Source organism: Cherax quadricarinatus, chromosome 43 (assembly GCF_038502225.1).
Source record: "Cherax quadricarinatus isolate ZL_2023a chromosome 43, ASM3850222v1, whole genome shotgun sequence".
Lineage (NCBI taxonomy): Eukaryota > Metazoa > Arthropoda > Malacostraca > Decapoda > Parastacidae > Cherax > Cherax quadricarinatus.
Window position 1 is genome coordinate 24,510,444 of NC_091334.1, and position 23,645 is coordinate 24,534,088.

At 41.5% G+C, this 23,645-nt stretch overlaps 1 protein-coding gene across 1 annotated transcript in view; it reads left to right on the forward strand.

The window, feature by feature from the left end:
* Chchd2 (Coiled-coil-helix-coiled-coil-helix domain containing 2) overlaps positions 1-15,068 on the forward strand; it is a 34,242-nt gene extending 19,174 nt beyond the window's left edge. The window contains exons 3-5 of the mRNA XM_070093736.1: positions 8,499-8,639; positions 9,075-9,210; positions 14,913-15,068. Of these exons, the coding sequence (XP_069949837.1) occupies positions 8,499-8,639; positions 9,075-9,210; positions 14,913-14,926 (291 nt within the window). The 3' untranslated portion in view covers positions 14,927-15,068. The remainder of the gene's footprint in view (positions 1-8,498; positions 8,640-9,074; positions 9,211-14,912) is intronic.
* The last annotated feature ends 8,577 nt before the right edge of the window (positions 15,069-23,645 follow it).

Genomic DNA, 23,645 nt, shown 5'->3' on the forward strand with positions numbered 1-23,645 from the left:
CATTTTCCCCATAAGAAATAATGTAAATTCAATTAATTCATTCCAGACACCCAGAAGTCTCAACAACAATTTTTTTTTTTTGCCTTAACCCTTAAACTGTCCAAGCAGATCTATGTTCACATGCATAGTGCTGCAAAAGTAGTTTTACTTTTTTTTTTACATGTTTTCAAATGTAAAAAAAAAAAAAAAGAAAAGATCTACTTTTTTTACATACTTTCAAATTTTTAAAAAACGTAGATCTACATTTGGACAGTTTAAGGGTTAAAGATAGATTTACATGGACAAAAGAATGAACATTCAACATGACAGTTACCTTTATTGAAGGCTGTTGTTGATGAATGGAAGACAGGGAGGAGGAGAGTGGGAAGAGAGGTTATTGGTAGATAAGACACATAGGCAACATTTAGGCAACTTTATTCCGAAACATTTCACCTACACAGTAGGCTTCTTCAGTCGAGTACAGAAAGTAGGCAGGAGCAGTAGAGATGTGAAGACGATGTAATCAGTCCATCACTGATGTAATCAGTCCATCACTTGATGGACTGATGACATCGTCTTTACATCTCTACTGCTCCTGCCTACTTTCTGTACTCGACTGAAGAAGCCTACTGTGTAGGCGAAACGTTTCGGAATAAAGTTGCCTAAATGTTGCCTATGTGTCTTATCTACCAACCTGTCGATATTGTATACCATTTGATAATCAAGAGAGGTTATTGTTTGGAAGGGAAATCCTCCATAAGGACTCTAGGTCACTTCAGGGGTCACTTCCCTAGCTTAAATATAGATTTACATGCAGAAAAGAATACCAAATAAATGTAAAGCACTAATAAAATTAAATGAACATTGGTAATAGGGGTAGTTGATGAGTGGAACGGTCTACCTAGTAGGGTGATCCAAGCTAAAACATTGGGTAGTTTCAAATTTAGGTTGGATAAATACATGAGTGAGAGGGGTTGGATTTGAGTCGGACTTGCACCTGAGCTTATTGCTTGAGTAGCATTTGTTCTGTTAGTTGGTGAAGGACCTGCCTAGTATGGGCCACCAGGCCTGTTGCAGTGTTCCTTCTTTCTTAAGTTCTTATGTTCTTATTTAACATCACACTTACCTTTATTGAAGACTTGGTTGTGTGAGGGAGGGATGGCGAGTTTATTGTTGGAGAATGTGACACTAATATCAACTCTGCGGCTTATTTATCTATCACAATTCAACTAATATGACATAATAAACAATACTAATAACATAGAAACATGGAATATACTCTAGAATGAATAAAATAAGTCATTATGTATGTCACAAGGTGTTGTGTTGTTGTTGGGTGTATAAGTGCCACTGAGAGCATAAGCCGTCCATAATGGTGGTGAAGCAGCAGCTGAGGCAGCGGTGTTTTCTGTAGCCCTATATAACTCCAACAACATTGGAGGAGTTAGTAGTATTGCTGAATCACTGAAGAAGGCACCCTCAACCACCATCACAACCATTACCACCGTCTACCACCATCACTACCACCTTCTACCACTTGCAACTGCTACCACCATCACCACCACCCTATACTACCATCAACCACTATCACAACTGCTTCCACTCTACCACCACCACCTTCGTATTTTTCTACAACCTTTTTCTTAAATTATGTGCGTTTCTCACATTCATTACCAAAAGGCTGGCACTAGAAGGTTTCTTTGGAGCCATGGTGACTTATTTAGCAGTTGCAAGCACTAAAATAAATAAGTAGGAGTGAGGAAGAGCCAGTTGTGAGTGTGGGGGAAGTTGGTGAGGCAGTAGTTCGTGAGGCAGTAGTTCGTGAGGCAGTAGGTAAAATGAAAGGGGGTAAGGCAGCCGGGATTGATGGGATAAAGATAGAAATGTTAAAAGCAGGTGGGGATATAGTTTTGGAGTGGTTGGTGCAATTATTTAATAAATGTATGGAAGAGGGTAAGGTACCTAGGGATTGGCAGAGAGCATGCATAGTTCCTTTGTATAAAGGCAAAGGGGACAAAAGAGAGTGCAAAAATTATAGGGGGGATAAGTCTGTTGAGTATACCTGGTAAAGTGTATGGTAGAATTATTATTGAAAGAATTAAAAGTAAGACGGAGAATAGGATAGCAGATGAACAAGGAGGCTTCAGGAAAGGTAGGGGGTGTGTTGACCAGGTGTTTACAGTGAAACATATAAGTGAACAGTATTTAGATAAGGCTAAAGAGGTCTTTGTGGCATTTATGGATTTGGAAAAGGCGTATGACAGGGTGGATAGGGGGGCAATGTGGCAGATGTTGCAAGTGTATGGTGTAGGAGGTAGGTTACTGAAAGCAGTGAAGAGTTTTTATGAGGATAGTGAGGCTCAAGCTAGAGTATGTAGGAAAGAGGGAAATTATTTCCCAGTAAAAGTAGGCCTTAGACAAGGATGTGTGATGTCACCGTGGTTGTTTAATATATTTATAGATAGGGTTGTAAGAGAAGTAAATGCGAGAGTCTTGGCAAGAGGCGTGGAGTTAAAAGATAAAGAATCACACATAAAGTGGGAGTTGTCACAGTTGCTCTTTGCTGATGACACTGTGCTCTTGGGAGATTCTGAAGAGAAGTTGCAGAGATTGGTGGATGAATTTGGTAGGGTGTGCAAAAGAAGAAAATTAAAAGTGAATACAGGAAAGAGTAAGGTTATGAGGATAACAAAAAGATTAGGTGATGAAAGATTGGATATCAGATTGGAGGGAGAGAGTATGGAGGAGGTGAATGTATTCGGATATTTGGGAGTGGACGTGTCAGCGGATGGGTCTATGAAAGATGAGGTGAATCATAGAATTGATGAGGGGAAAAGGGTGAGTGGTGCTCTTAGGAGTCTGTGGAGACAAAGAACTTTGTCCTTGGAGGCAAAGAGGGGAATGTATGAGAGTATAGTTTTACCAACGCTCTTATATGGGTGTGAAGCATGGGTAATGAATGTTGCAGCGAGGAGAAGGCTGGAGGCAGTGGAGATGTCATGTCTGAGGGCAATGTGTGGTGTGAATATAATGCAGAGAATTCGTAGTTTGGAAGTTAGGAGGAGGTGCGGGATTACCAAAACTGTTGTCCAGAGGGCTGAGGAAGGGTTGTTGAGGTGGTTTGGACATGTAAAGAGAATGGAGCGAAGCAGAGTGACTTCAAGAGTGTATCAGTCTGTAGTGGAAGGAAGGCGGGGTAGGGGTCGGCCTAGGAAAGGTTGGAGGGAGGGGGTAAAGGAGGTTTTGTGTGCGAGGGGCTTGGACTTCCAGCAGGCATGCGTGAGCATGTTTGATAGGAGTGAATGGAGACAAATGGTTTTTAATACTTTATGTGCTGTTGGAGTGTGAGCAAAGTAACATTTATGAAGGGGTTCAGGGAAACTGGCAGGCCGGACTTGAGTCCTGGAGATGGGAAGTACAGTGGACCCCCGGTTAACGATATTTTTTCACTCCATAAGTATGTTCAGGTGCCAGTACTGACCGAATTTATTCCCATAAGGAATATTGTGAAGTAGATTAGTCCATTTCAGACCCCCAAACATACACGTACAAACGCACTTACATAATTGGTCGCATTCGGAGGTAATCGTTATGCGGGGGTTTACTGTACAGTGCCTGCACTCTGAAGGAGGGGTGTTAATGTTGCAGTTTAAAAACTGTAGTGTAAAGCACCCTTCTGGCAAGACAGTGATGGAGTGAATGATGGTGAAAGTTTTTCTTTTTCGGGCCACCCTGCCTTGATGGGAATCGGCCAGTGTGATAATAATAAAAAAAAATTATGAAATGTATCATATGAACTCGTGGGATCATCCTCACTCACTGATAAACAATGGCACACTGACTGGGAATGGAGTGTGAGGCGGCTCAGGGCTGTGTGCACATGTCCCAGATGAACGATTATTTGCGAGTCAAATGACGATTCACGAGCCAATGTTTTGATGAAAATAACGTTATGATTTTTTAAAATTACGACTCTCGAGCCTTAGGATTATCGAAGGACCACTGTATTTTGTCCTACCTCCTGAAAGCAGGACTTCCACTCTCAGGAGGGGATTAAGGGGGCTGTAGGGCAAATTTCGTAACTCATTTATTTACCGTCCGATTTTCTCCAGTTTTGGTGCACAAGACAAAGTGTTCTCACTCTTTCTCGAAAATATTTATAAAAAATATACCTCAAACAACAACTGAGAAAAGACTGATTTACTGAAAATGCCCTTGATTTTGATGTAACTCTTATATGCGGCTACGTAAGGTGGTTTGGACACTTGGTGCCGAGAGAACAATGCTAATACTAATTCGGACCGTAGGATTTCCCTCTAAATACCTTATCGTTATTTCACAAAAAAATAAAGTTTGTTAGTTTCTGGAATATTGCAAAAAAATCTGCCCTTTACTCCCACATAACTCCCGAACTATTTGGAATATTTTCAAAAACTCTACGGTCAGGATAAGAGAAATCATTATTCTACAATATCTGTGAATATTATTCCATTTAATTAAGTAATAAAGGAGCCACATCGAATTATAGGTGAATAAGTTACTTCCGAGATATCGGCCGGGAACGCCGGCCGGCCCCCGTCTCAAAAAAAAAAAAAAAATTCGCGAAAATCGCGTTTGTTTGGGTGTATTTCTTAGTAAACTGATGTTCTAGTGCAGTTATCCTCTTCAAAACACCGTTTTCTCTTACTCAGAGACGACAGGTGACCAGTTACACTTTTATATCGAAATATTCCCGATAATCTCTGGGCCATATTATGGCCTATTTTATTCAGTCTAGAGTATATAACATGTTTGTATGTTATTTAGAGTGTTTATTATATCATATTAGATCAATTCTGATAGACAAATAAGCCGTAGAGTTGATATATAAGCTGATATAAGCGTAATAATGGGTGATTCCTGGCTGGCACCTCGAGCGGTGGCACACTGCTGAGCGTTCCCATCTGGTTCCCGGCAGTCACTAAGTCTCAGGATAAGTCCCGCCTACTGTTTTATGATGCCAAATAGTCAGTTATTATATTAGAAAGAATAATGCAAGAAAAGGCGATAAAAAACAAGAAAATAACTCCAAAAAATATATAGGCCGTGAGCAGACTCGGTACCAACATCGCCGTCACCATACCTGATATAAATGACTATAATTTCTTGTAGAAACGTCGTAGAACATTCATTCTGGTACCATTGTGTTGCCAAAGAGTTGAGCTTTTTTTCAGTATATATAACTCAATATCCATATTTTTCCGATTTTTCGGTGAGCGCGCGCGGCCAATTGCCCTACAGCCCCCTTAATGGCATTTCAGTTAATTTAAGTGAGGAAAATTTATTTGATATACGAGCAAATTGAGTTACTAGCTAGGTCACAGAACAGATTAAACTCGTAAGTCGAGGAAGGGATTAAGGGAAACCTGTCGGCTGGAATTGTGTCCTGGAGGTTGGAAGTACAATGCCTACATTTTAAAGGAGGGGTTTGGGATATTGGCTTTTGGAATGACATTTAAACTGTCATATCTGAGTGCCTCCACAAAGACCGTGATTGTGTGTGAATGATGTTGAAAGGGTTTCTTTTTTTGGGTCACCTGCCTCGATGAGAGATGACTGACATGTTGAAAAAAAAAAGTTCAAATTGCCCTAGGTTGGGACTCTCTATTCTAGCACCTCCAATTATGCGTGTATTAATGCATGAAACTACATAGATGATAGTGACGTGAGAGAAAAATAATGCCTTGTTTTCATGCATTTACGTAATGTCTGAAAGACTTATCTTTGAAGACTTGTAAATTCACGAAGTCTCAGAGAACATCTCATTTATATTTTTTGTTATTTTAAAGTAAAGCCATATTGATTTACACTAGCAGTAAATATGCACTTGGATGCTAGTTTCTTTTCACTTCTTACCTGTCTTCTAGCAGTAAATAGGGCAGAGCTTTGAGCTGAGTAGGATAACATCTCTTAACCCTTTCAGGGTTTCCGACGTACTAGTATGTCTTACGCACCCGGGTTATTGACGTACTAGTACGCGTAAATTCTAGCACCTTCAAATCTAGCGAGAGAAAGCTGGTAGACCTACATATGAAAGAATGGGTCTATGTGGTCAGTGTGCACAGTATAAAAAAAATCCTGCAGCACACAGTGCATAATGAGAAAAAAAAACTTAGACCATATTTTTGGTTTAAAACAGTGACTTTGCACTGTATTTTCGTATGGTATTTATGGTTGTATTCTAGTTTTTCTGGTCTCATTTTACGGAATGGAAGACATATTACAGAAATTGAGATAATTTTGATTGGTTTTTGCCAAAGTTCAAAAGTAAACAAATCATGCCACACGTCCAATACATGTCAACTGGTGAATCTAATATTCTTTCACAAGTGCGCTGATATTATTTATACCATTTCTACACTAATGCAGTAGTCTGCAGTAAGTCTTCTATTTTTTGTTGAGAATAAAAGTTCAGAGTGGAAAGCAAAAGAAATGTAAGAGGGGCCTGGGGATGTGACTAATGAACAGAGGAAATGTTATTTTAGTGCCAGGAATGTCTGTCTTGTTTATTCTGGACCCTATTTGGGAATTGGCATCTTTTGGAATTTGTGTGAAATTGGCAAAATTGCCAATTTCTGACCACTTTATTGGATACAGTGGAACCTCAAAAATCGAACTTAATCCATTCCAGGAGCTAGTTCTAAATTTGAAAAGTCTGAAATTCGAAGCAATATTTCCCATAAGAAATAATGGAAATACTATTAATTCGTTCCAGAAACCCAAAAATATTCACACGAAAAATACACTTTATAGAGATTAATTATAGTTTTACATACAACAAATACTATAGTTTTTAATTATGTATAGTAATACATATAAAATAACATTTTTACTTACCTTTATTGAAGATTGGTGATGGCATCTGGAAGATAGGGAGGAGAGAGGGAGTTGGGGTTAGTGTTTGGAAGGAGAATCCCCCTCCATGAGGACTTCAGGTAAAGCCCTCTCTGGGGTTACTTCCCTTCTGTCTTTTAATGCCACTAGGACCAGCTTGAGAGTCACTGGACCCGTCTCACAAAATAACTGTCCACAGTCCTATGTTTCTGGCGCCTCTTTAAGATTTCCCTAAAATGTGACATGGTTCTGTCACTGAACTTGTTGCAAAGATGGCTTGTTTCAGCTTGCTCAGGGTGGTACTTCTACACAAACATTTGGACATCATTCCACTTGGCACAAATCTCCTTAATCTTTGAAGAAGGCACCTCATCCACTCCCTATATTAACACCTTTCGCAACATCAGCTTCCTTGATTTGTTCTTTCTTTGACAGGATAGAACCGATGGTCGACTTGTTTTTCCCATACATCCTGGCAAGCTCAACAAGTCTCACACCACTCTCATACTTCTGTATTATTTCCTTCTTCACATCTATGGTGTTTCTCACTTTCTTTATCACAGGGGTACCACTAGCAAGTTTCTTTGGGCCCATGGCAGCTTATTTCACAGTCCCACAAGCACTAAACACAATGAAATAATCGTAAAATGCGTGAATGAGAGCGCAGGTTAGTGTTCACTCAAGCATAAACAAAGCTAGACTGCTCACGGCGCCTACGCGGGGACGCGGACAGAGCAGGGGGCAGACAAGTCCCATACCCGACGGTCCAAAAATAGGGGCGCGCTCGATAATAAGGACACAGTTTGTCCAAAAAATGGTCCTATTTTCGAAACTTTCGGTATGTGATATGTTCGATTTTTGAGGTTCCACTGTAGTTGAAATAGGTAAATGGGTGGTTTCTTGTACTCATTCAATAGAAAAAATGGAGTTCTAGCGAAATACAGTGGACCCCCGGTTAACGATATTTTTTCATTCCAGAAGTATGCTCAGGTGCCAGTACTGACCGAATTTGTTCCCATAAGGAATATTGTGAAGTAGATTAGTCCATTTCAGACCCCCAAACATACACGTACAAACGCACTTACATAAATACACTTACATAATTGGTCGCATTGGGAGGTGATCGTTAAGCGGGAGTCCACTGTAGTTATGATTTTTGTCGACTAGTACACTGAAATTGGCCAAAAATAGGGCTCAAAGTGGGCGAAATCGCCGAAGTGTAAACATTGTTGAGACCGCTAACTTTGAGAGAGCAAAACTATGTAAGTTTTCCAACAAATTTTATACTTTTGGTGTCGTTATGATCGGGAAAAGATTCTCTATCATTTCATAAGAAAAAATCTTTTTTCTTTTTTTTTCTCCAAAAAATTTTCGACCCTGAGAACAAGTTTGGGAGAGGGCCTCTCGACCCTGAAAGGGTTAACTTGTAAAACAACTGAGGTAAGAGAACTAATGTCAAACTATAAATTTACCAGTAAATTCAGCAGTGTAAAAAAAATTTGTAATATGGTTTATTGTGAGAAGTTTAATATGGTTTATTGTGAGGCATTTAATGTGGGGTATTATGAGACATTTAATATGGTTTATTGTGAGAAATTTAATGTGAAGTTTTTAATTTGTTTTGTAAAAATATTTGCTGGTTTTAGGGTCATGTTGTTGGTCACGCGCTGACCAGCGGGGGCAGCAGTTCCGAGCAGCCAGTCCAGCAGCCTGCTGCTACTTCCCCTGCACACAACCAGGACTACCCTCAGTACCAGGGCTACTCACAGCACTACCCTCCACACCAGGTACAATAACCTCCTCTTGCTTGTGTGTACAGTTGTGTCAATGATGGTGAATGTAGTTTCTTTTTTATGGTGTTCTGTAGCTGGTTGGTAGTGCACTCAGCTCGCACATTGAGGTCTGTGGTTCAATCCCCAGTACGGGTGGAGACATTGGATGTGTTTAATTGCCTTGCATAACAATGGGCTTTCTGTATAGTAGTACGTCACTGATGTCAGCTAGGCCAGTATAAGTTGTATCTTGTACTTGTAGAAATAAAAATTATTATTGATTGTATAAATGATGGTAAATGTGGTTTCCTCTTTGGGTCAGTGAATGAATGATGGTGAATGTGGTTTCTTCTTTGGGTCCTCCTGCCCTGAGCAGGAGATGGCCATTGGGGTAAAAATTATTCTAAATGCATTGTTTTCCGTGTTTTTTAAGCTACTTTGCATTTTCAGGGCGGTCCAAGCGAACCACATGGACCGTGTGCCTGGGAGGTGAAACAGTTTCTTCAGTGCGCTCAAACACAGTCTGATGTGTCTGTCTGTGAAGGCTTTAATGAAGCTTTACGTCAGTGCAAGGCTCAACACAACCGTAAGTATTGTGAGTTGAGATGTTAGGTCAGTGCAAGGCTCAACACAACCGTAAGTATTGTGAGTTGAGATGTTAGGTCAGTGCAAGGCTCAACACAACCGTAAGTATTGTTTCTCCCTCTGCAGTACAACAATTTTCAGATTGCCCACACATCTCACAATAGACCATCTCTGGTCCCCCAACGAAATGACTGTGACCAATAACAACTAACGCTGTCCCAGTTACTTCTCGCTCCTCCCAAAAACTACCTGCATGACATTTCCCCTGTACGTTACGTTTTAAGGTACCCGACGAACTAAATTCTTTACAACTGACATCTCCCACTATCTTTTAGATCATAGTATCAGCAAGGTGCACCTACATCATATTGGACAAAATATTTTATGTTCTTATGAGTGGTATACACATCATCATGGTGCAGAATGCTGGATAGCTGTCTTTCCATTTTTACCATCATTGATAGTATTCCTGTCACCTTTTCGTAAATGAATTTATCTCAGTTCTTGCAGCAGAGCTGTTGTTTTTCCATACCATTGTTCAGTGTGATTTCCTGATGTGTGATGCCCACATTATGGAACAACTTGTGCTCCAAGACCTCCCAGTTCTTTAAGTGGACACATGTACTTCCTGTCCTAGGTAGTAGGTTGGTAGACAGCAACCGCCCAGGGAGGTACTACCGTCCTGCCAAGTGAGTGTAAAATGGAAGCCAGTAATTGTTTTACATGATGGTAGGATTGCTGGTATCTTTATTCTGTCTCATAAACATGCAAGATTTCAGGTACGTCTTGCTACTTCTACTTGTTTATTTCCTCTTACCTCCATGAGGAAGTGGAACAGAATTCTTCCTCCGTAAGCCATGCATGTTGTAAGAGGCGACTAACATGTCGGGAGCAAGCGGCTAGTGACCCCTTCTCCTGTATATACAGCCTCTCCTCACTTAATGACAGAGCTCCTTTCCTAAGACCTCGTTGGTAAACGAATTCGTCACTAAGTGAGGAGCATACTATAATGGTAGTGAGTTTGTGTCAACCATTTTTGATATTGTTTTAATGTCACCATTACACCATCTGCATATAACATTTCTGGTATATTTTTAAATGTTTATACAGTATATTATTTTTTTTATTTTTTTTTATTATCACACTGGCCGATTCCCACCAAGGCAGGGTGGCCCGAAAAAGAAAAACTTTCACCATCATTCACTCCATCACTGTCTTGCCAGAAGGGTGCTTTACACTACAGTTTTTAAACTGCAACATTAACACCCCTCCTTCAGAGTGCAGGCACTGTACTTCCCATCTCCAGGACTCAAGTCCGGCCTGCCGGTTTCCCTGAATCCCTTCATAAATGTTACTTTGCTCACACTCCAACAGCACGTCAAGTATTAAAAACCATTTGTCTCCATTCACTCCTATCAAACACGCTCACGCATGCCTGCTGGAAGTCCAAGCCCCTCGCACACAAAACCTCCTTTACCCCCTCCCTCCAACCCTTCCTAGGCCGACCCCTACCCCGCCTTCCTTCCACTACAGACTGATACACTCTTGAAGTCATTCTGTTTCGCTCCATTCTCTCTACATGTCCGAACCACCTCAACAACCCTTCCTCAGCCCTCTGGACAACAGTTTTGGTAATCCCGCACCTCCTCCTAACTTCCAAACTACGAATTCTCTGCATTATATTCACACCACACATTGCCCTCAGACATGACATCTCCACTGCCTCCAGCCTTCTCCTCGCTGCAACATTCATCACCCACGCTTCACACCCATATAAGAGCGTTGGTAAAACTATACTCTCATACATTCCCCTCTTTGCCTCCAAGGACAAAGTTCTTTGTCTCCACAGACTCCTAAGTGCACCACTCACTCTTTTTCCCTCATCAATTCTATGATTCACCTCATCTTTCATAGACCCATCCGCTGACACGTCCACTCCCAAATATCTGAATACGTTCACCTCCTCCATACTCTCTCCCTCCAATCTGATATTCAATCTTTCATCACCTAATCTTTTTGTTATCCTCATAACCTTACTCTTTCCTGTATTCACCTTTAATTTTCTTCTTTTGCACACCCTACCAAATTCATCCACCAATCTCTGCAACCTCCCTTCAGAATCTCCCAAGAGCACAGTGTCATCAGCAAAGAGCAGCTGTGACAACTCCCACTTTGTGTGTGATTCTTTATCTTTTAACTCCACGCCTCTTGCCAAGACCCTCGCATTTACTTCTCTTACAACCCCATCTATAAATATATTAAACAACCACGGTGACATCACACATCCTTGTCTAAGGCCTACTTTTACTGGGAAAAAATTTCCCTCTTTCCTACATACTCTAACTTGAGCCTCACTATCCTCGTAAAAACTCTTCACTGCTTTCAGTAACCTACCTCCTACACCATACACTTGCAACATCTGCCACATTGCCCCCCTATCCACCCTGTCATACGCCTTTTCCAAATCCATAAATGCCACAAAGACCTCTTTAGCCTTATCTAAATACTGTTCACTTATATGTTTCACTGTAAACACCTGGTCCACACACCCCCTACCTTTCCTAAAGCCTCCTTGTTCATCTGCTATCCTATTCTCCGTCTTACTCTTAATTCTTTCAATTATAACTCTACCATACACTTTACCAGGTACACTCAACAGACTTATCCCCCTATAATTTTTGCACTCTCTTTTATCCCCTTTGCCTTTATACAAAGGAACTATGCATGCTCTCTGCCAATCCCTAGGTACCTTACCCTCTTCCATACATTTATTAAATAATTGCACCAACCACTCCAAAACTATATCCCCACCTGCTTTTAACATTTCTATCTTTATCCCATCAATCCCGGCTGCCTTACCCCCTTTCATTTTACCTACTGCCTCACGAACTTCCCCCACACTCACAACTGGCTCTTCCTCACTCCTACAAGATGTTATTCCTCCTTGCCCTATACACGAAATCACAGCTTCCCTATCTTCATCAACATTTAACAATTCCTCAAAATATTCCTTCCATCTTCCCAATACCTCTAACTCTCCATTTAATAACTCTCCTCTCCTATTTTTAACTGACAAATCCATTTGTTCTCTAGGCTTTCTTAACTTGTTAATCTCACTCCAAAACTTTTTCTTATTTTCAACAAAATTTGTTGATAACATCTCACCCACTCTCTCATTTGCTCTCTTTTTACATTGCTTCACCACTCTCTTAACTTCTCTCTTTTTCTCCATATACTCTTCCCTCCTTGCATCACTTCTACTTTGTAAAAACTTCTCATATGCTAACTTTTTCTCCCTTACTACTCTCTTTACATCATCATTCCACCAATCGCTCCTCTTCCCTCCTGCACCCACTTTCCTGTAACCACAAACTTCTGCTGAACACTCTAACACTACATTTTTAAACCTACCCCATACCTCTTCGACCCCATTGCCTATGCTCTCATTAGCCCATCTATCCTCTAATAGCTGTTTATATCTTACCCTAACTGCCTCCTCTTTTAGTTTATAAACCTTCACCTCTCTCTTCCCTGATGCTTCTATTCTCCTTGTATCCCATCTACCTTTTACTCTCAGTGTAGCTACAACTAGAAAGTGATCTGATATATCTGTGGCCCCTCTATAAACATGTACATCCTGAAGTCTACTCAACAGTCTTTTATCTACCAATACATAATCCAACAAACTACTGTCATTTCGCCCTACATCATATCGTGTATACTTATTTATCCTCTTTTTCTTAAAATATGTATTACCTATAACTAAACCCCTTTCTGTTGTCTTTAATACTCCATTATACCTGTATGGTTCCCATATCCCCTAACGTGATAATGGTCAGATTTCTCAGTCTTTTGTTTGATTGCCGGGAAACCTCACATTACCTTCCTGAAAGTAACTTACCACAGCCGGCTGAACCTACTAAAAACCCTCGCCCATCTTTCTTGAGGGCTGATAGACGAATGCTCCTCATCTTCACTCTGCCCTAATCTTATCAAAACTAGATTATGGCAACCAGATATATTCTTCAGCCTCTTCCACAACTCTTTTCTAAACTTGATCCCATTCGTCAGGAATTATGTTCATGTCAGAGTGCTTTTCGTTCCTTCCCTGTCAAGAGCCTATATGCAAAGGCAAATGTTCCATCTTTGCATGGTTAGTGTGATGCCCATTGTCTCCAATATTTTGCCTACTGTCATGACCCTGTTTACTCCATCCCTTTTCTCTTCATTTACCCTCTTTGTATTTTCTTTCAATAACTAGCTTTTCTCTTTTCCCCTTTGGGAGGTTCCAACAATTCAAGTCTGTTCTTCCCCGCTGCCATTCATGAAAGCTCGACTACCTACAGTTGCTTTTCGCTCCCCTTTTCTTAACCACTTCTGATCTCATTCTCATGAAGTTTACACTGATGGTTCTAAATCCTCTGATGGTGTCAGGTTTGCAGCAGTGTTACTAGACAGTGTTGTGTGAGGTCATTTATTACTCGGCATTTTCACAGCTGAACTGTGTGCAGTTCTCATCCCTGTTATACATACTGAATCCATGTCTACTTCAACATTCATGGTAGTTTGACTCCTTTAGTGCTTTGCAGGCAGAAAAAAAAAATTGATTCTTCTCATTCCCTAGTTTTTCATGTACAAATTTGGTTGTGCCACATTTCTGGTAAAAACAGAAATCATTTTCAACTGGGTCTCTGGTCCTGTGGATGTTCAGCAGACACACTGCTGTGTGGCCAACTGTACATGACCTCTGCATTTTTCACAGGGGTATCCCCTTCTCAGACTACTTTGCCATAATCTCTAGATGCCTTCACACCCATTGGCAACAACGATGGTCTGAGTTGATTCATAAAATATATTCTATCAAACAGCATTTAGGCTTCTGTTCTTATCACCACTGTCATGTTTGAAAGATTACCTTCTCCCTCCTTTACATAGGACTCGCATGCCTTTCTCATGGGTATCTCTTGGAGAAGCACCCAGTGCCACTTTGATAGTTGTCAAGTTCTGTTGTCAGTTTGCCATATACTGTACTGTCCTGTCTATCAGCGAGCACACGGAATTTACCTCCAGCATCAACACACTAACTCCCTTTATCTGACCTCGCTGATGGCCCCACCTTTGACACAGACTCCCTCTTTAACTTTTTTGTCAGCTACAGCTTTATTACACTTTCCCTTTAGTACTCTTCTCCACCCTTTCTGACTGCCTCCAGCATCCTTTTCATCCTAACTGGTCTCTGATCTGGCATATTACATCTTTAGCACATCCTACCCTGCAGTGCTGTATGACCCTTGTGAGCTTAGTGCTTAGTTGCAATTATGATAATGACCCCGTCATCAACATTATAGATCTAAGAGTGACCCTGGCATCAGTAATGTAGATCTGAGTGACCACAGCATCAGTAATGTAGATCTGTGAGTGACCCTGGCATCAATAATAGAGATCTCTGTGAATTACCCTGGCATCAGTAATGTAGATCTGCATGAGGGACCTTGGCTTTGGACCAAGTTTGTCTGGTGCTTACCTGGTCAACCAGATGGTCTTGGACCAGGCTTGTTTGGTTAACCAGCTTGCTGGTGCTGGCGGCCCACTGGTCCACGTGTCTATCATAGCTTAATATTACTCTGTATAGTTTTCAATCTTTGGTGAAAAACAGAAATCTCAGTGACCACTTGCTAAAATTAAAATTTTATTTTCTTTCAGAGATGACAGCATAGTGATGGGCAGCAGGAACACAAGCAGCAGCAGCAACTTGTGGCCTCTATGACCAATATTATAGATGTACAGTTGTAGAAATAACAGTTTATAACCATTGAAGCTTATGTGAATTGTAATAAATAATACTTTAATTGTGGAAAATCAGTGTATTGTGTAGACCACTGAAGACTATTGTGTAACTTGCAATTATTAGTCATGGGGGGGGAGTGCTAAACCTATATGGGTCATACAGCACCTGAGGGAACGGGAGATGTTCAAGTTTAAGGAACTGGAACAGAGGTTCACTTGAAGCCTCAGCAGTGTTAAGGAACATTGCAGGCTCCTTAACCTCTAGATATAGTAACCTCCACTCAAGAGGCAACAATAAAACATTTAGTACAGCAAATTGCTTTTATTATTTGTGTAAATTGTAAGAGTAGGTGAAGTACCCTTGTACATAAGATACTTTATTTCAGCTTGACACAATGTTTGTACAAAGGTGAATGACATTTAGGTGTGTATGCAGAAAGCCCATTAACCCTTTCAGTGTCTCAACCCCTGTTCGAAAACTTGCTCTCAGTGTCGAATTTAAAAAAAAAAAAATTATGATGGAGAATCTTTTTCCAAAGGAAATGAAATCAAAGGTATGAAATTTGATGGGAAACTTATGGAATTATACTCTTGCAAAGTTAGTGGTCTCAGGGATATTTACACATCAGTGATTTCACCCACTTTGAGCCCTATTTTGGGCCTATTCCCCTCTTCAAAGAGGGCTCCTTGATGTGGCAAAGAGGCCCTTGGTCTAAGGAATTAAAAACCCTTTGGTCTCCTTCCTCAGACTGAACCTAAGTACAGAGGACCCCCAACCTTATGATATTAATCCGTTCCTGAGAGCTCATCGTATGCTGAAATTATCGTAAGGTGAATTAATTTTCCCCATAAGAAATAATGGAAATCAAATTAATCCGTTCCTGACAACTCAAAGTATGAAAAAAAAAATTTTTTACCACATGAAATATTAATTTTAATACACACAAACTGACACCTTAATTGAAGATCAGGTGATGATTAATGGGATGAGAGGAGGGGAGAGTGTGGAAGTTGTTAATGTTTAGAAGGGGAATCCCCTTCCATTAGGACTTTAGGTAGCACGTCCTTTTCCGGGGTTACTTCCCTTCTTTTAATGCCACTAGGACCAGCTTGAGAGTCACTGGACCTCTGTCACACAACATATCTGTCCATAGAGGCCTGTACCTCCCGTTCCTTTATGATTTGTCTAAAGTGGTTCACAACATTGTCATTGTAATAGTCACCAGCACGGCTTGCAATAGCTGTGTGAGGGTGATTTTCATCCATAAAGGTTTGCACTTCAAGCCACTTTGCACACATTTCCTTAATCTTTGAAGTAGGCAACTAATTCAATTTCTCTCTCCCCTCCTCCGAAGCAATTTCCTCAGGTCTGGCCTCTTGCTGTTGAAGATGATCTTGCAGCTCATCAGTGGTTAGTTCTTCATTGTCCTCCTCCACATCCTCCCCACTAACCTCCAACCCCAAGGATTTCCCCAATGCCACAATTGATTCCACAACTGGTAAATGCTTCTCAGGGTTAGCCTCAAATCCTTCAGAATCCCTTTTGTCTACACATTCTGGCCACAGTTTCTTCCAAGCAGAGTTCAAGGTCCTCTTAGTCACTCCCTCCCAAGCCTTACCTATAAGGTTTACACTAACTGAGGATACTAAAGTGATCTTTCCAAAACTCTCTTAGTCAGTCGAGTGTCTGAGGTCACTACAAAGCACTTTTGAAACGTAGCTTTTGTGTAGAGTTTTTTTGAAGTTTGAAATGACCTGCTGGTCCATGGGCTGCAGGAGAGGAGTGGTATTAGGAGGCAAAAACTTGACCTTAATGAAGCTCATGTCCCCAGAAAGTCTCTCTCCCAACTCTGAAGGATGACCAGGAGCATTGTCTAATACCAGGAGGTACTTAAGGTCCAATTTATTTTCCAGGAGGTAATTTTTCACAGTGGGGGCAAATGCATGGTGTAACCAGTCATAGAAAAAGTCCCTAGTGACCCATGCCTTACTGTTTGCCCTCCACAGCACACAAATTAGCCTTGACGACATTGTTTTGCCTGAACGCTCTGGGAGTTTGAGTGATACACCAATAAAGGCTTCACTTTGCAATCACCACTAGCATTAGCACACATCAAGAGAGTAAGCCTTTCATAGGCTTATGTCCTGGGAGTGCCTTTTCCTCCTGAGTAATGTAGGTCCTGTTTGGCATTTTCTTCCAAAACAGGCCTGTTTTGTCACAAACACTTGTTCAGGTTTCAGTCCTTCACTGTCTATGTACTCCTTGAATTCCTTCACATATTTTTCAGCCTTATCACACTATGTATGCCACTACGATTCTTAAATCTCTCAAATCAACCTTTGCTGGCCTTAAATTCACTCACATCACCACTAGTTGCAGGCATTTTTCTAATTAAATCCTCATGCAACTTCCTAACCTTTTCACATACGATTTCTTGAGAGATGCTATCTCCTGCTATCTGTTTTTCGTTTATCCACACCAATAACAGTCTCTCAACATCTTCGAGTACTTGCGATCTCTTATTTGAAAACAAAGTTGCACCTTTTGCAAGAACGGCTTCCTTGACTGCCGTTTTGTTGGCCATGAGAGTAACGATGGTTGATTGGGGTTTGGTATACAACCTGGCCAGCTCCGAGACGCACACTCCACTTTCATACTTAGCAATTATCTTTCTTCATTTCCATAGTAATTTTCACCTTTTTTACTGCACGGTTGGCACTAGAAGCTTTCTTGGGGCCCATGGTGACTTATTTTGTAGGTACAATCACTAAAAACACTGTGATAATATGAAATGTTCCGATTGTATGCGTGGATGTGATCGCACTGGCTGGCTTGTAAACACTGGCACCCACAGGGCACCTGAGGCGCGCTTGGGCCACACGTGGGACGCGTCTCAGACGAATCACGTGAGGTGATTTAGCGTGAGGCGAGGCAAAATTTTTGCGTTAAAATTTATCATATGGTGGATTTAATGTAACGTCATGCCATCATAAGGTGGGGGTCCACTGTACATGTACCTCCCAATCCTCCCTTCCCTATCCTATTCTCCCCATCCCCCACCTTTTCCCCCCCTTTCCTCCTCCCTCTTAACTCTCCCCTTTCCCAGTCCTATTTGTTGTCTGTAGGGTCCTCCCCTCAGGCATTATGGTTTCTAGGTAGAAGGTAGTGTGCTGGGGTTTGTCCCACTCTGTGGAGTCCCTTGGGCATGGTGTAGTTTGCCATGGAATCTGAATTGTCCGGAGGTGCCCTGCTTCCTTCCCAGATTTCTGAGAAGTGGATGGGGTGTCCTGCAGAAGCTGGGTGTATCTCCAGATGCTGCCTGTCAGTTCTGGGAGGTGACAGCTGAAGGAGGTATGCTTTGTGGCGAGTTTCCGACCACCCTTTTTTGTCCGCCAAGGTGGCTTGGTAGATGTGCGGTTGCTATCCCAGAGCACTGGTTTAGTAGCATGAAAGGTAGGGTATGGCACGGGTTCCATGCTGCATCTGCACTGCTTGTGGGCTCGAGGCCCTCTCAGATGAAAAGACGAACTTACGGCCCTTCCATGCCTTCTAGTGACTGTCCCTCCCGTCCCTCTTTTTTTCTTTAAAATAACAAGAAAGTGTTGAATGATGAAAGTATTTTCTTTTTGGGTCACTCTGCCTCGGTGGGAGACGGCCGACTTGAAAGAAAGAAAAAAAAAAAAGCACCATTATCATGAACTGTTCATTCTGTGATAAACTAACAAGAAGCACCACTGTCATGGAGTGTTTGTTCTGTGATAAACTAACAAGAAGCACCACTGTCATGGAGTGTTTGTTCTGTGATAAACTAACAAGAAGCACCACTGTCATGGAGTGTTTGTTCTGTGATAAACTAACAAGAAGCACCACTGTCATGGAGTGTTTGTTCTGTGATAAACTAACAAGAAGCACCACTGTCATGGAGTGTTTGTTCTGTGATAAACTAACAAGAAGCACCACTGTCATGGAGTGTTTGTTCTGTGATAAACTAACAAGAAGCACCACTGTCATGGAGTGTTTGTTCTGTGATAAACTAACAAGAAGCACCACTGTCATGGAGTGTTTGTTCTGTGATAAACTAACAAGAAGCACCACTGTCATGGAGTGTTTGTTCTGTGATAAACTAACAAGAAGCACCACTGTCATGGAGTGTTTGTTCTGTGATAAACTAACAAGAAGCACCACTGTCATGGAGTGTTTGTTCTGTGATAAACTAACAAGAAGCACCACTGTCATGGAGTGTTTGTTCTGTGATAAACTAACAAGAAGCACCACTGTCATGGAGTGTTTGTTCTGTGATAAACTAACAAGAGGCACCACTGTCATGGAGTGTTTGTTCTGTGATAAACTAACAAGAAGCACCACTGTCATGGAGTGTTTGTTCTGTGATGACCCCTTCCCCCCTCCTAGACCAAACCCTTTTCTGTTCCCACATCCTGTTCTGACCTGGCTTCATTATTGGATCATTCTCTAGGCTCTTCTCATACCCCTGTACCTTCTGCTGGTGACGTTTCGTCACCTCCAGGTGCTGAGGCACCACCCGTTTCTGTTAATACCTCTGCCTCTTGCACACTTTTAACAATGCGTCCGGCTTCCCCGAATATGGTGTGACGGTCTTTGGATCACCCACCTCCCTTAGGTCGGACCGCCTGCAGTACTACAGTGGAACCTCTACTTGTGAGCGCATCCATGTGCGAGTTTTTCTAAATATGAGCAGTCGATGGGTCGATTTTTTGTTTCCACAAGCGAGCAGACCTCAAGGCAGGTTCCTTGAAGCTGGTGAGGGGCTCTTGATCTTGATCTAGGGAATTGTATCTCATTTGTTTGTTGGACTATCTTATTGAAACTTGGGCAATGTATGATGGAAAGATGCTTCTTAATATACACCAAAAATTAAAGAAATCTAAGCATAAATAATGGAGTTCACTTCTCAGCAATTAGCCACCCCTTAGCGGTATTTCTGTATGGTTTTTATGGTTGTATTCTCAATGTTTTGGTCTCGTTTGATAGAATGGAAGGTATATTACAAAAATAGATACGATTTTGATTGCTTTCATGACAAAAAGTACCTTGAAATTGAGCTCAACACAGGAGAAATGTTAGATTGTTTTGGCTGTGTTCAAGAGTAAACAAATGATGTCACTGTCTATTCCACTATGCAATCGTGAATTGGTTGACATTATTTATGCAATTATTGCAATATGGCATAACAATAAATCTTATATTTTTTTTATTATTTTTTTTTATTATCACACTGGCCGATTCCCACCAAGGCAGGGTGGCCCGAAAAAGAAAAACTTTCACCATCATTCACTCCATCACTGTCTTGCCAGAAGGGTGCTTTACACTACAGTTTTTAAACTGCAACATTAACACCCCTCCTTCAGGGTGCAGGCACTGTACTTCCCATCTCCAGGACTCAAGTCCGGCGTGCCAGTTTCCCTGAACCCCTTCATAAATGTTACTTTGCTCACACTCCAACAGCACGTCAAGTATTAAAAACCATTTGTCTCCATTCACTCCTATCAAACACGCTCACGCATGCCTGCTGGAAGTCCAAGCCCCTCGCACACAAAACCTCCTTTACCCCCTCTCTCCAACCTTTCCTAGGCCGACCCCTACCCCGCCTTCCTTCCACTACAGACTGATACACCCTTGAAGTCATTCTGTTTCGCTCCATTCTCTCTACATGTCCGAACCACCTCAACAACCCTTCCTCAGCCCTCTGGACAACAGTTTTGGTAATCCCGCACCTCCTCCTAACTTCCAAACTACAAATTCTCTGCATTATATTCACACCACTCATTGCCCTCAGACATGACATCTCCACTGCCTCCAGCCTTCTCCTCGCTGTAACATTCATCACCCATGCTTCACACCCATATAAGAGCGTTGGTAAAGCTATACTCTCATACATTCCCCTCTTTGCCTCCAAGGACAAAGTTCTTTGTCTCCACAGACTCCTAAGTGCACCACTCACTCTTTTTCCCTCATCAATTCTATGATTCACCTCATCTTTCATAGACCCATCCGCTGACACGTCCACTCCCAAATATCTGAATACATTCACCTCCTCCATACTCTCTCCCTCCAATCTGATATTCAATCTTTCATCACCTAATCTTTTTGTTATCCTCATAACCTTACTCTTTCCTGTATTCACCTTTAATTTTCTTCTTTTGCACACCCTACCAAATTCATCCACCAATCTCTGCAACTTCTCTTCAGAATCTCCCAAGAGCACAGTGTCATCAGCAAAGAGCAGCTGTGACAACTCCCACTTTGTGTGTGATTCTTTATCTTTTAACTCCACGCCTCTTGCCAAGACCCTCGCATTTACTTCTCTTACAACCCCATCTATAAATATATTAAACAACCACGGTGACATCACACATCCTTGTCTAAGGCCTACTTTTACTTGGAAAAAATTTCCCTCTTTCCTACATACTCTAACTTGAGCCTCACTATCCTCGTAAAAACTCTTCACTGCTTTCAGTAACCTACCTTCTACACCATACACTTGCAACATCTGCCACATTGCCCCCCTATCCACCCTGTCATACGCCTTTTCCAAATCCATAAATGCCACAAAGACCTCTTTAGCCTTATCTAAATACTGTTCACTTATATGTTTCACTGTAAACACCTGGTCCACACACCCCCTACCTTTCCTAAAGCCTCCTTGTTCATCTGCTATCTTATTCTCCGTCTTACTCTTAATTCTTTCAATAATAACTCTACCATACACTTTACCAAGTATACTCAGCAGACTTATCCCCCTATAATTTTTGCACTCTCTTTTATCCCCTTTGCCTTTATACAAAGGAACTATGCATGCTCTCTGCCAATCCCTAGGTACCTTACCCTCTTCCATACATTTATTAAATAATTGCACCAACCACTCCAAAACTATATCCCCACCTGCTTTTAACATTTCTATCTTTATCCCATCAATCCCGGCTGCCTTACCCTCTTTCATTTTACCTACTGCCTCACGAACTTCCCCCACACTCACAACTGGCTCTTCCTCACTCCTACAAGATGTTATTCCTCCTTGTCCTATACATGAAATCACAGCTTCCCTATCTTCATCAACATTTAACAATTCCTCAAAATACTCCCTCCATCTTCCCAATACCTCTAACTCTCCATTTAATAACTCTCCTCTCCTATTTTTAACTGACAAATCCATTTGTTCTCTAGGCTTCCTTAACTTGTTAATCTCACTCCAAAACTTTTTCTTATTTTCAACAAAATTTGTTGATAACATCTCACCCACTCTCTCATTTGCTCTCTTTTTACATTGCTTCACCACTCTCTTAACCTCTCTCTTTTACTCCATATACTCTTCCCTCCTTGCATCACTTCTATTTTGTAAAAACTTCTCATATGCTAACTTTTTCTCCCTTACTACTCTCTTTACATCATCATTCCACCAATCACTCCTCTTCCCTCCCGCACCCACTTTCCTGTAACCACAAACTTCTGCTGAACACTCTAACACTACATTTTTAAACCTACCCCATACCTCTTCGGCCCCATTGCCTATGCTCTCATTAGCCCATCTATCCTCCAATAGCTGTTTATATCTTACCCTAACTGCCTCCTCTTTTAGTTTATAAACCTTCACCTCTCTCTTCCCTGATACTTCTATTCTCCTTGTATCCCTTGTATCCTTGTGAATAAAAATTACAAATTACTTATATTGTAATAATAATAGTAATACTAAGTATAATAATATAATACAATAATAATGAATTTGGTAGGGTGTGCAAAAGAAGAAAATTAAAGGTGAATACAGGAAAGAGTAAGGTTATGAGGATAACAAAAAGATTAGGTGATGAAAGATTGAATATCAGATTGGAGGGAGAGAGTATGGAGGAGGTGAACGTATTCAGATATTTGGGAGTGGACGTGTCAGCAGATGGGTCTATGAAAGATGAGGTGAATCATAGAATTGATGAGGGAAAAAGAGTGAGTGGTGCACTTAGGAGTCTGTGGAGACAAAGAACTTTGTCCTTGGAGGCAAAGAGGGGAATGTATGAGAGTATAGTTTTACCAACGCTCTTATATGGGTGTGAAGCGTGGGTGATGAATGTTGCAGCGAGGAGAAGGCTGGAGGCAGTGGAGATGTCATGTCTGAGGGCAATGTGTGGTGTGAATATAATGCAGAGAATTCGTAGTTTGGAAGTTAGGAGGAGGTGCGGGATTACCAAAACTGTTGTCCAGAGGGCTGAGGAAGGGTTGTTGAGGTGGTTCGGACATGTAGAGAGAATGGAGCGAAACAGAATGACTTCAAGAGTGTATCAGTCTGTAGTGGAAGGAAGGCGGGGTAGGGGTCGGCCTAGGAAGGGTTGGAGGGAGGGGGTAAAGGAGGTTTTGTGTGCGAGGGGCTTGGACTTCCAGCAGGCATGCGTGAGCGTGTTTGATAGGAGTGAATGGAGACAAATGGTTTTTAATACTTGACGTGCTGTTGGAGTGTGAGCAAAGTAACATTTATGAAGGGATTCAGGGAAACCGGCAGGCCGGACTTGAGTCCTGGAGATGGGAAGTACAGTGCCTGCACTCTGAAGGAGGGGTGTTAATGTTGCAGTTTAAAAACTGTAGTGTAAAGCACCCTTCTGGCAAGACAGTGATGGAGTGAATGA